Source organism: Dufourea novaeangliae, unplaced genomic scaffold (genome assembly GCF_001272555.1).
Source record: "Dufourea novaeangliae isolate 0120121106 unplaced genomic scaffold, ASM127255v1 scaffold6, whole genome shotgun sequence".
Taxonomy (NCBI): Eukaryota; Metazoa; Arthropoda; class Insecta; order Hymenoptera; family Halictidae; genus Dufourea; species Dufourea novaeangliae.
In genome coordinates this window covers 4,014,839-4,028,501 of record NW_015373900.1, presented here as the reverse complement: position 1 = coordinate 4,028,501, position 13,663 = coordinate 4,014,839, and the positions used below count along the sequence as shown (strand labels likewise).

At 35.5% G+C, this 13,663-nt stretch overlaps 1 protein-coding gene across 1 annotated transcript in view; it reads right to left on the bottom strand.

The window, feature by feature from the left end:
* Positions 1-13,663, bottom strand: part of LOC107193458 (tyrosine-protein kinase Drl-like) — a 240,270-nt gene that overhangs the window by 20,788 nt on the left and 205,819 nt on the right. The window contains exon 5 of the mRNA XM_015582905.1: positions 5,323-5,527. Within this exon, the coding sequence (XP_015438391.1) occupies positions 5,323-5,527 (205 nt within the window). The remainder of the gene's footprint in view (positions 1-5,322; positions 5,528-13,663) is intronic.

The following is a 13,663-nucleotide window of genomic DNA, read 5'->3' as shown; positions in this document are numbered from 1 at the left end:
AGATTCGAATTATGATGTGGAGCGAATTATTCGTTAGCCAAAGAAGAACGAACAACGTAAGTGCTTAAATTGTTTTATTTCTACGAGAGAATACACCAATTTTTAAATTGAGAGATAGAGAGGAAAGAGATTGCGTAAAATCTGATTACGAGACGTGCAGGTTGGTCTTTGCGTGAAGGATTAGCTCTGATTCTTTTTTAATTAGACCCATTTTTCTTAAATGAAAGAATGCTTCACAAATTATAAATGAAACTGTTATTTTAATGGAATTATGTGGATTTCATTCCATGTATCGATTCTTTCGTTACGCTTGTATATTTTATAAGGATGGATGTAAAAAGGTGTATGATATTATAATTCGAAAAATATGAGACATTTTCTACTTGAGAAAATATAGCAGTTTTTGAAATGTGTGATTTAACTTTCTAATATTAGCACATACATTGCGTGGCATAACTATCAAACCACCTTAAAATTTTCCATCCTTATGCATTGTGATTAAAATAAAAATGAACTACTTTTGTTTAGTGAATATAATCTATACTCTTCTGGAGAAACATTATTTCTCAACACAATTTCAAATATGGCATACTTGGTTCGTTTTTATTTTAAGCACCATACACAGAAACTGAAATTTGTAGGATAGTTTTATATTTATGCCACACAGTGTAGAAGTGACTTATATTCAGAGCTGAGCAATTTTTTTCTGCGTATAATAAATATTCGAATACTTACGGAATATAAAAAATTTTAATTCTTCCATAAGTGCCTTTCCTTCCTGCTTGTTCTCTGTTATTTAAAATTGTTCAATACTGTTGTTTAACACTAGATCTATCAGCATTAAATCTATACTAAACTAAACTGTATAATATATTAATATGTATAATAGAGAATAGAATATAACAGTACGTAGTATAGTGTAAAACATATAATAAATTAAAAGTCAACGTAAATTCTAACTAAAATACCTTTATGATTTCAGTAATTGTAAAACAAGAAATTAAAAATTCGTCGTTTTGACGGGGTTGGTTATTTTAGTATTAACAAAACAATTTCTAATATAACAGAAACCGAACAGGATATCTTAAGCTTGTCTGAGCAACCACGGTTCATAAAGAAATAAATTTCATTACTAGAATGTAGAACCTTTCAACTACATGTAATACGATCACAACATTTAATATGAGCGTAAGTGTGAATTAAAATATCTGGATCCCAGAGCCAGAGCGCGTTAACTTCACTTTTAAAAAAAATTACATTTTACATGTTTCCTGTATCAAATTTTTCACTCATTCTGATGGTAGACATTATTGTCTTCTAAGTCGTTTAGTTTTTAATATAATAGTATAAAAAGTATATTAAGTCTATATTTCGTTCCGAGTTAGACAGTCAAAATCACATAGAAGACTTAATGCAATGTTCACCATTTCTACATATCGAGACTTGTCTTAAGTCCAATCAATAGTTAAAGGTAGCGATTAATTTACTTTCCTCTAAAGTTTAAAAAGCGTGACGTAATATACTTTGGCTCTGGGGTCTAGATATAGAAAGTGAAATACAACTTTTATTGGTGATCATTTAGTAACGAGGTAAAGAAAATAATTAATTACGAACGCAATTATTCTTTCCTTCCTAACACTAGCACAACAAATATCTAATCCAGTGATAAACAACGTTTTCTTTCCTGCGGGTCAAAACTGAAAACCCAATAATCCGAACGGGTCACTGCAATCGCAACCTTAAAAGGCCCGATTTATCAATTAAAAATTATTACTTTATTTTAGATTTCACTTACTCTGATATCACTTTATCGGATTAAACTGGGGCTCACAACTAATGTTGACAAGTTAAATAATTGTTCGGTTGCGGATTACTCTACCCTGGACAATAATCAAATATGAATCCAATTCGAATCGTAAATCTTCACAGTGTATCAAGAGTTCGATATCAGTTCCCCTGTCCAATCGCTACTTACACGACACGTACCTACCAAACACCATACTTTTGCCCATCGAAAGAAACCCAGACCCCATCTCTCTCCGAGGGGGGAAAGCACAACCAGGATCGAAGGAGAAAAGCTCGACAAAAGAGCCGGATGGGGGAGGAAAAAGGACCAAGACGCGGTGGGTTTTACACGTGTACCAGTTCCTCAGTGAACAGTATATGTTTGCTCGGTTGGGTAGAGGTTGTAGGGTTGACGGGTTTGGAATAGCTGAATAAAGGGCCGAAGGGCTGGAAAACGGCGAGAGAGAAAGTTGTTGGTAGAAAGCGGCCGCAAATTCGATAAAGTTTCGAGCGTGTCTCTCTCACTCGCTCTCTCGTCTTGCACGCGAGAACCAGACCTGGTGCTACGAATTGGAGAGGAACGGAACCGTCTCGCGACTTCCACTTCCGGCGTTGAAAGAAGGACCACGTGGAAAAGGGAGAAACGCGGAGGACCGTGACTCGCGATGAACAGCAGAATTGGATAGGAAGAAGAAAATGAACGGTTCAGAGAAAATCGGATTTCCTGATAGGGTAAAGTCCGGAGAGACGCCACCCTTTTTTGTTGGGAGCCAACAACTTTTTTGGTTTTGTACTAATTAATAAGACCTTTTTTTATTACAATAACACACTCATATAGAATGCAAAAGTACAAACAATTCTAAACTTTTCTCGTGTAACACACAGGTAGGTAAAGTGAAGTTTTTCCCAAAATTTTTTATTAAAAGCACTATTTTCTCTTTTTGATGTTTTGTTTTCTTACATTTTTTTTCACACAGTTGTTGTATTGTAGGGCATACGGTTAAGAACATTAAATATTTCATAAAGTAATGGCCATCTGCGGCTGCAACAAATATCATTGGCTTCAGAATTGGAAGCTCTATCACTGTGCTAAACCTCATTAAAAAGTCGACAGTACACCTGGGGACCTCTTCTTGTCAGTGTCGAGGAGCCTTCGACACTCGTAGAGGATTTACTGTACATTGTGCAAGACTCGTCGAAACATTTTTGGCATGAGCAACATTTCATCCAGTTATGCGTCTTTTCGGTAGTAAAATAACATTTCCAACACTCTACGCAATATTATAATTACCATTTAATATTATAATTCGATCATTATAAGCCAGAGCATCTATTACTTTATGTGGCGTCTCTCCTTATTTTGTGGAAGAGATACCACATGTTCAAAAAGCAAACTAAGTATGTATAACATCAAAAACATTGTGTTTACTAATTAATAAGGAACCATATTAAACAATAAATCGGGCACTAACTTTGTACCCTGTCTTCATTATGCTCGTAATAGGCATTAATGTTTCATATACACAGAATTTTGACGAAATTTTTCGCAGTTTTTCCTTTAATGCTTCCTCGATGCGACATGTGCAGCGCAACAGAGTAGGCACTAAGTTGTAGTCTTAGGCACACAAGTGGGGTTATAGAAAGACGCAACATATTGTCGCCCGAGTTTTTAACTTTGCTAATTCCGTTGTTCAAACAAATAAAGTTGATCAGTCTAAGTGTTTCGCATTGGTCCAAGCAATACAAATTCATCATAAGGAAATTCAACCTAAAAAACAACCAATATTCTTGTAAGACCTAACTCCGAAACTTTGGATGTTTCTTTCTAAATAGTTGTATCTCTAAATACTATCAACAATTAAAAATTTATGTAGATAATGTGATAGACTTTTTTAGATGATACTATAGTATGTTCGATTATTTCACTACTTTCCTGCTGCTATAATATTAAACGTCGTAAACTTTAAAGTCAGTTTCCTCAGTTTAGAAACTAGTGGAGATAGAACACTTCAGAACTAGAGCGATGATATGTAATTTTTTTTTCCAGTCGTAAGATACTACAAGTGTGGACGTCTGCCCTGAATTTACACTATACAATGAGAGTTGCTCGTCTATGTTCGATTTTGCGTCGCGAACTCTTCCATTATCCTCGAACCCATTCGACTGGGTTACAATCTGTTGACATTTTGGAAAAGCTCGAACGGTCGAGTGTCAAGCATTTTTCAAATGAAGTTTCCTCGAGTGAAGGGCAAACCTGCCCCCAGGCTTGATTCTGGTTACCATGAAAATATTTCTTTTACGGGGTTTATTTAATATTGCAAGTTCTTGAAACTTTTGTGATTTAAGTACGGTCCCGCTAAGACTACGGGACTACTGCAAGGGCTTACGGTGGATATCGGTGTGTAAGAGGATTACCTTAATTACGGCGTATTTAACTCTTTTCAGGAGATATTCGGCGTGACAGCTGGTAACGTTAGAAGTTTAAAGTGGTTGTGATGTTGTTTAAGTTTCCGAAATTCTGGTGAAGAAATGATGTATTTTGTTTGATTGTATTGTGAGTACTGAGAGTGCATGAGAGTAATGGTTAATTCGTGATATACAGGGTGTTCCACGATAAGTACCTTTTGATATAACTACTGAAGGGTAGGTACGATAATAGGAGAAAGTGTAGGGGGACTTTTATTATCATTTTCTATGTGGAATATCACTGAAAAAAATGTTTGCCTTCAATTTGTCCAGGTCATACTATCGTCATCGCGTGATTATTAAATGGAATGCTATATTTTTCTTTTAGTATTATGAACGTACAGAAACAAAATAAGTTTAGCGTATGTCTTTGAAATTATCCTGAGGTAATCCAAAGTCGTAAGGATGAACGACAACACGGAACTTTATTTGTCTCAGCTTAACGGTGTTCAGGAAAAATTACGAAAAATTCGCTCCGCTTGCTCCTACGTGAAGGGATTGTCTTGCAACAGGAGAACGCTCGTCTACACATTTCACACAGAACACTGGGAAACATTGAAGAGATGGGCTAGAGACGCCTAATTTACCCCCCATATAGACCAGATGCCGCTCGAAGCGATTACCACTAATTCCGATCGTTGCATCCGTCACTAAACGAAAAACGCGTTTTTAAAGTGGACAATGTCATAACGCACCTTTCTACGTATTTTGTTTCAAAGTTACCCGGTTTCTATTTCAGAGGGATGAAAAAATGACCAGGAGTATAATAAATATGATCGATTCGAATGGTGCCCATTTTGATTGAAAATTCTTATGCGTTAAATTTTAATCAAATATTTAATATCTTAAAACGTGTATCAACCAACTACACATAACCTGCATGTAATCCAAGGTGGATTCGATATAAAATTCAGTAGATCGTAACGCGTTGTATCGTGTGATACTTAAGACAGAGTCTGCTTAAACATTTACAGGCATCGCCGCCCGTTCAGACTCTCGTACGCCGTGCGATGGGGGATACTTAATGTAATATCGCCCCGAAGTTCCCCGTAAAATCATTTTGCACCGTACCTGGCTCAGATGCGTCACATGGCTGGAAGCGTAGTAACTCGCCCTGGAACCGCAGGGTCTCGCGTAGAGCGACTCCAGGTCCGCAATGGTCGCGTAACTTCCGGAATTCGCGCTTCCGGGCCGTGGGTCGACCCTAACCAGAACAGAACTTCTGGCCAAGCCGCCGGTGTCTGCCGCCGAATAGCTGCAGCAGGGCAGTGTTTTCCTAAAAGGACAGACGACTTTGTAGCCACGTGTAATGATTATACACGGGGGTTAATTATTTCTGTAATGCACGACACGGTCCCTGCCGCCGTCGTGCATCGCCTATAACCCGCTGCGTGAATAATAATCCAGGCCACGGGTATGCGACCGCTACCGTTACGCCTGGTGGCTCGTTCCTCTCTTGGTCCGACTTATCGTTTACCTGTACCACTGTTACCTTAATAGTTTGTAGTATTAACTCTGTTAATAAGCGTACCACGAATTGTTACGCAAACTTACCGTGTTTGGGGACTAATCCATGGGTACAGGAGCTAAATATCGTTGTTCAAAACAATTAGGGGATCGCTATTGTGGGCGCTGTTAGTGCGCCAACTGTGCGAAAGAAATGAAATAAATAGTACAGTTTGATGAACTGAAATTTGTACGATATTAACATCCGGTTTTGTTTTTGCAAGAATTTTTACGATAATTATTGATGGGTACAGCAGCTGCAGCACATGATCTGGTAATTGTTTTGAGCAGTATAGAAAGTTATTGACCTGCTAACTGTATGTATTTACTACAGGAGACGCTTACTTTATCATTTTAGTGGCAATATACATATATGTAGAACCTTTCTTGCCGATCGGCAGTACAAAACTTTTTTAACACTAATCGTACCGAAACTTTTACATACCTATTTGTACCGTATTTAAAACTGGTCATTTAATCGGCAGTCGATACGGTTAGTGTTAAATGACATTCAAATATTAAAAGAACGGTGTTACTTTGATTCCTAGTTCGCTATTTTTCGTAAGCAAACACATTGTTATCAAATTTTTTTAAAATATTTTAAATAGTTTTAAATGAGAAAGAAATTTTTGTACATAATACCAAAAACTGCAGTGAGCGTGTTAAGGGGTTTATTGTAGTTGGAAATTTTGTTAAATTCAGCAGCATCAAATTTACTTTTTGAAAGCGGCCAGTACAGCAGATTGTCTATTGTATAGGTCTGGAATAGATGACTCTGTGCATGTTAAACAAAATTTTTGTTTTACATGTAAATTGAATTTGAAACTTTAGACACGCTTTTTTTCAAAACAACATTTTCAAACTGGGTGACCATGATTAATCGAAAGCCGCTGAATGGAACCGTTCCAAATATTGTAGATATAATAATCTAGTCTCTCGTTTATGCAAATATCTAGAGAAATACTTTTGAAGTACTTATTATACTCTCACTTTATTCTGTAAGATAATTTCTAACATCATGACGAAAAAGAAATTAAGAAGAAATTAGAATCCTTATAATCTTGATCGTGTTATAATCTACAGGAGAAATTTTAATTTTTAGATTTACTAAAGAGGATAATTTATGCTCGAGAATTATGTGTCCCATTGTCCAACTTTTTTTACTTTCTTCTCGTATATTTTTATTAGATGGAAAAGTGCATTCTCTGGTCCTGCCTTAAAAGTAGATCATATCGCGGCGTTGTAATCCGAACAGTCATAATATCTCGGGAGAGTCACATTTTTGTACAAAGGGTAGAGAATGTATTAAAAAGATATCGAAATGTAACATTTTTGAAATTTATGACTACTTTCTCGCTGTATGATTATTACTGTTTCAACAAATGTACTTAAAGTATCATTCCAAGAATTGAATGGATTTTATTACAGTTTATAGAAAATAAATTGTATATCTAGAATTGTGTAATATAATTAATAATTAATTGGAACTACAATTTGTAGGAATTGTCGATTTGAAACGGATATTGTTTGAGTATTAGAAGTAGTGAAGAATAATTCAAAAGAATGTGCTAAGTTTAGTTAAAAAAATGAGAATAAAATTATTACCGAATATTGGAAATAACGTTTAAAAATTCAGGTAGCAAAATGTAATAGTTCAATGACTACAACTCCTGCTTATAACACTTACTTTACTAGTAGTTTGGAACGAATATACACTGTAATAAATACATCCATTATCAAAATTTTTTACTCTATCCAATCTATTCTAAAAATACTGAATGTTACGCCCATAAAATAACTACAGGGAGAACTATCGCTGATAACATACATTTTCCTCAAAGTTTGCAAGAAACCTATTTTATTAATTATATAAATTCTTTGCGTATAAATAATAATACAATGATAAAAAACTGAAAGATTGAAAAACTGAATACTTTGAAATTCCATCACATTGAATTCATTATAACTGTTTTTTTTTTTTTTTAATTTGTTTATTTATTGCCGCATCAACCTCTTGTGGTTCATTAGCGACTTAGGACTACGTTACATATATTTGATTACATATACGTTACTGCTATTTTTATACTTTTGAGTCTAGATGCGGTGTAGAAAATTGATTTCTTTTAGGAAGGCTAAGGTGTTTTCAGATGAAGCTTTATCGTTGAGACTTGTGTTAAGGTCTTCTGGTATGTGATGCTTTCTTCTTTGTTCTTGAAATAGAGGGCAGTCGATAATTAAGTGTTGCACTGTTAGTGGGATGTTGCAATTGTCGCACATGTTTGGGTTTCCTTTTGTTATAATGTGTATGTGGCTTAAATTCGTGTGCCCAATTCTCAGTCTATTTATGGTGATTTGATTTTGTCTTGAGAAATTTAATGCCGGGCTTTTTTCATGTATATTTTCCCTGATTTTATGGAGTTTTTGTGGTGTTATATTTTGCCATTTTTCGTTCCACGCGTTGTGTATTGCATTTTTAGTCAGTTTTTGGGCTTCCTTGTAGTTAAGAGGTAGGGTTAGATGTATGTATTTATTGTGATTTTCAGCTGCGTTTCTAGCTAAAAAGTCAGCTTTCTCATTTGGTTCGATGCCTACATGAGATGGCACCCAGCTGAGAATTATTTCTGTGGATTCGTGTGTTGATTTAATATCGTTATATGCTTCTAAGATGTTTTGTACCAGATAGTGATGTTGAGATTGGTGTTCTATGGCTGATAACACACTATTAGAGTCTGAAAAGATTATTGAGTTTTTGAGTTTGGCTCCTCTGATGTGTTTTAGTGCTTCTAATATTGCGAAGGCTTCACTATCGAAAATTGTGAATTCGTCTGGTAGTTTGTATACAAGATTTTTGTTTGGTAGTACTATGGCACAGCCTGTTCCTCGTTTAGATTTTGATGCGTCAGTGTAGATCTGAGTAAAGTTACTGTAGTGACTAATTTTTGTGTTAAAAAGGTTTTTTAGAGTGCTTTGCTCAAGGTTGGTTTTTTGAATGTTTGGTTTAAGAACGATTGGAGTATATCTGATCCAAGGAGGGGTTTTGCTAGACTGCCGTATTTGTATTTGAGGGATTGTTAGATTTAGTTCTTGTAGATAGTTTTTAATTCTAATACTTAGAGGTTTTGGGTAGTTTTTCTTTTTTTTATAAGGTTCCTCAGAGGTTTTTGATTGTAACAGATTATGAATTGGGTTTTGTGGTGTAGCTGAGGTAGAAACAGCGTAATTCAAACATAATTTTTTTCTTCTGAATTTGAGCGGGATAAGGTTTGCCTCACATAGTATACTTTCTACTGGGCTGGTTCGAAAGGCGCCAGTAGCTAGTCTTGCTGCTGTATTTTGTATAGGCTCTAAGAGTTGTAGTAGTTTTGATTTTGCCGAGATGTAAGCAATTGATCCGTAGTCTAATTTTGATAGAACTAATGCTTGATAAGTCTTTTTAATTATTTCTTGTTCTGCTCCCCATTTTCTTGAAGCTAATACTTTTAAAAGATTAAGCCTTTTGCTGCAGCTATCTTTAAGGTTTAATATGTGATTTTTCCATGTTAGTTTTTCGTCAAGGATTAATCCAAGTATTTTCACTTCTTTTAATACCGGTAACTTGTGATTGTTTAAAAATAGTTCTATTTCTACTTTGTTTTTGTTTTTGTTGTTTTTTTTGAAGACGGTGACTGTGGTTTTAGACTGTGAGAATTTGAATCCGGTATTATTGGCGAACGACTGTAATTTGTTTAGTGTATTTTGAAGAATTTGTTGAGTGGTATTAATGTTTTTTCCTGCGATCATAATAGTTACATCATCTGCATACATTGTACATTTGATAGGAGTAGGGAGAGATTGCATGATATCGTTGATGGCTAGTAAGAAAAAGGTGACACTTATAACTCCTCCTTGTGGTACACCGTTTTGAATTTCAGTTAACTCTGAAAGCTGCCCATTTACTCTTACTCGAATGGTCCTATTTTTTAGATAGTTAATTGCAAAATTGAGCATATGTCCATTTATTTGGTTTTTTGCAAGTAATTGAATGATTCTATGTTTCCAGACCATGTCGTATGCTTTTTCTATGTCTAACGCGACAAGTGCTAGGTGTTGGTCATTGATGAAAGCTTCGCAAACAGCTGTTTCTATAGTAATGAGGCTGTCGGTTGTGGAGTGAAATTGCCTGAATCCATGTTGCTGTGGAGAGATTAGATTTCTGGATTCTAGATACCATTTGAGCCTGTTATTGACCATCTTCTCCATAAGTTTGCACATGCAGCAGGTTAATGCTATAGGTCTATAGTTTTCCTTGAGGCTTGGGTGTTTGCCTGGTTTTGGTATAGGAACAACTATTGCTTCTCTCCATTTGTTCGGGAAAATGTTCTTTTGCCATATACTGTTGAAAATAATTAAAAGGTATTGTAGTCCTGAGGTTGGTAGATTTTTCAAAAAGATGTTAGGTATATTGTCTGGTCCAGCACTGGTGTTTTTGCACGAATAGAGAGTGTTTTGCATTTCTGATAGTGAAAATTCTTTATTTAAGATATTTGAACTGCTGTTTGCTTCTGTTTCGTTGAAATAGTTTTGCTGTGTTTCTGCTTCTGTTTTTATTTTTAAAAAGTTTTGGTTATAATTGTCATCGCTTGAATTTTTTTCAAAATTTTGAGCTAGAAGATTGGCTGCTTCCAAGGAGTTGCATGTATATGTGTTTTCTGTCTTAAGGATAGGTGGAGTTTTCATGTATTTTTTGTTGTTGTTTATAGAGCGGATTTTATTCCATATCTCTTTGTCTGGTGTGTCTTTTTTTAGGTTTGAAATGAATTCGTACCATGATTTCCTTTTACTATTTTTAATTATTCGTCGCGCTGTTGCTCTTTTCTTTTTATATTCTACTTGGTTAGTAAGGGTTCTGTGTCGTTTGAAGGTATTAAAAGCGTGTTTAGCTTCTTTTATCGCTAATTCACATTCTTCATTCCACCAGGGTAAATTTTTCTTTCCGAATTTTCCCGTAGTTGTTGGAACGCTTTTGGTTGCTGCATTTATTATGAGGTTTTCGAATTTTTCAAGTATGTTGTCTAGTTCGTTATTTGTGTAACAGCTGGGGTTTGAGAGAGTATTACTATTTGTTTCTATGTATTCTTGGAATTCTTTCCAGTTAGCTTTTTTGAATTTCCATCTTGGTATAAAGATTTCTTCTGGGTTATTGTTGGATTCTATTGTTATAGTAATCGGGTAATGGTCACTGTCATACAAGTCGGTCGACGTTTTCCATGAAAGGACTTCGGCTAAGTGTGGTGAGCATATGGACAAATCAATTGAGCTTAGGGTACCAGAAGAGATGTTGAAGTGTGTAGGTTCATTGGAGTTTAGAAGTACTAGATTTTGTTCAGTAATAATTTTTTCGATAATTTTGCCTCGAACATCGATTCTAGTCGAGCCCCAAAGTGTATGGTGGCTGTTAAAATCTCCGACTATTAACAGCGGCTGGGGTAACTGTGAAATTAGATTATCTATGTGCTCTTTTGTGATGGGATTACTATTTGGGAGGTATAGATTGCATATACAAAAGCACTTTGTGGGTAATTTGACTGATATGGCTGTAACTTCTAATTCAGTTGTGATGTTTATTTCTTTGCATTCTATGTCTTCTTTTACATATATTGCTACTCCCCCGCTAGCTATTGGACTGGTGTTTCTGTTTGTATAAAACAATTTGTAGTTTTTTATGCTGGTGTAGCTATTGTTTTTGAAATTCGTTTCCTGAATACATATCATGATTGGGTTATAGTCATAAATTAACTTTTTAAGGAATTCGTAATGTTTATTTAGGCCGTTTATATTCCACTGTATGATGATGTCGTTGTTGTTGTTATTTGTATTCATAATTATATATATTTTTATTTTTAATAAAATTCGTCTTGTGTGGATGAGTCTTCATCTACAGATTCGATAGTATTTTCAGGTGAAGTGTTGACTGGAGAGGAGAGTTTCTTAATGATAATTGTGAAGCGTTTCTTCATGCTACGACTAGTGAGGAGGGGATATAAATCGTTTTGCATTAGTGTTACGAGAGCTTGTGTGTTCGACGTGTATTGTGAGACAATGTCGGTTGTATTTACTGATCCATGGAGGTTCTCTAGTAAGCTCTTGAACTGTAAGAAATTTAGGAGTTTATTTGGCTCTTCTAATTTATTTTTTAATGGACTTAACAGTTCGTCAAGAGTTTTTTTTGAGTCTTGTTTTTTCTTTTTTGTGATTTTGGTTTCTTTTTTTGGTGGGCGTTTGAATTCTTCGGGTTTTGGATCCTGAGTTTTGACATCGAGCGAAGCTTGCGATGCTAATGAACTGATTTCTGAGTGTGTACGTTTGAGTCCGGAATACTGTGTGTTGATTGGACTGGAAGTTGTTTGCTCTAGGTTTTCTATTGCACTGACAGTACTTTTTTGTGTATGACGATTATCATCTAGGATTGAACCTAATGAGAGGTAAGTATTATCAATTTCGGGTGTAGTCTGCGGTAGCGTCAAATTTGAATTCTTGTTTTGCTCGATTCCGCTTGTGCAATTTTTGGCTACGTGGCCTTCGGCTTTGCATAGGAAACATTTGAGCGAATCGGTACTGGTGTAGATAAAGTAATTGGTTTCATCAAAATAGATTTTGAAGGCTTCCGGCAGTTTTTTAACGTCTTCGGGTTTTATATACACCTGTCTTCTAAAGCTGGTTACGTGGCTATATCCCTCTTTTGTAATAGTAGCTTTTAAGGTTGTAATTGGAGAAGCGCGTTTTATATTTAATTGTTCTAGTATGTCTTCAAGAACATAACTCGGTATGTTAGTTGGAACATTTGAAAGAACTACTCTTTTGTTTTTTGATACTAACGGTCTTATATAAACTTTTTTCTCACCTACTTGTAAAAATTCGTGTTTATCGGTGATCGTGTTGACTAGTTCCTTACTTGACAGGTATATGCATATTCTGTTGTTGCTTATTCTTGAGGATGAGATCACATTAATTGGCTGTACAATATCTCCTACGGCGCACGTGTAGTCGGAAAGGTTTAGTCCTTCTTTGCACTCGACGATGAGGCCTTGATTTCTTTCTGGGCAAGTTTGGACGGCAGCAGCATACGTAGGGTTTGATATTTTCCTTGGTACAAAGGTCGGAATTTCAGTCATCGACCGCTGGCTTCCTTTAATGGAGGCCATTTCAGTTTATAGGCGCACTCGCAAGAAGCGGCTTTTGGTATGGGCCTTGGCCCAGACGATGTTTGTAATCAATCAGTCGAATAACGTAGGATATACGGAGCGCGAGGTAAACACGTCCACACTCTATAACGATCCGACAAGGACTGATTATTATAACTGTTTGTGATTCAGAGAACTGTTCAGTAAAGTGGATTTCGAATTCATTTCTTTTCTAAGGTATTTCTCGAATTTGAAATCAATAAAGAAGAAAATTTTGCTTAGTTAGTTACATGACCTAATAAGATTCAAACAGTGAAATGATCACGTTTCGTACAGATACTCTATATAATTCCATTTTCTCCATTGTTTAACTGAACACAATTTGTTCTAAAATACTATAGGAGCCATTGTCAGCATTAATGGTGTCAGTCAATTTGTCATGAATTATTTATTTTAATGGTGTATGTCTGACACTAATAATCCAATGGGATGTGTTGAGTACATCATCTCAATATTGATCTATATGAATACAAGAGCGTCTAAGAATAGGTGTAAGTTCTTGAAAGGGGTGATTTCTAACAATTTTTTCTTAGCGAAATTATGCGTATATATTCAGTCCTAACCACCATACTGAATTGTGTAAATACTCATTCATAAGTATTAGGACACTTATCAAATATGCAGTAAGTGTTACAAGGCATTACGAACTTTCTGAAAGTCTGGAATAAATATTGTTTCGGGGATTT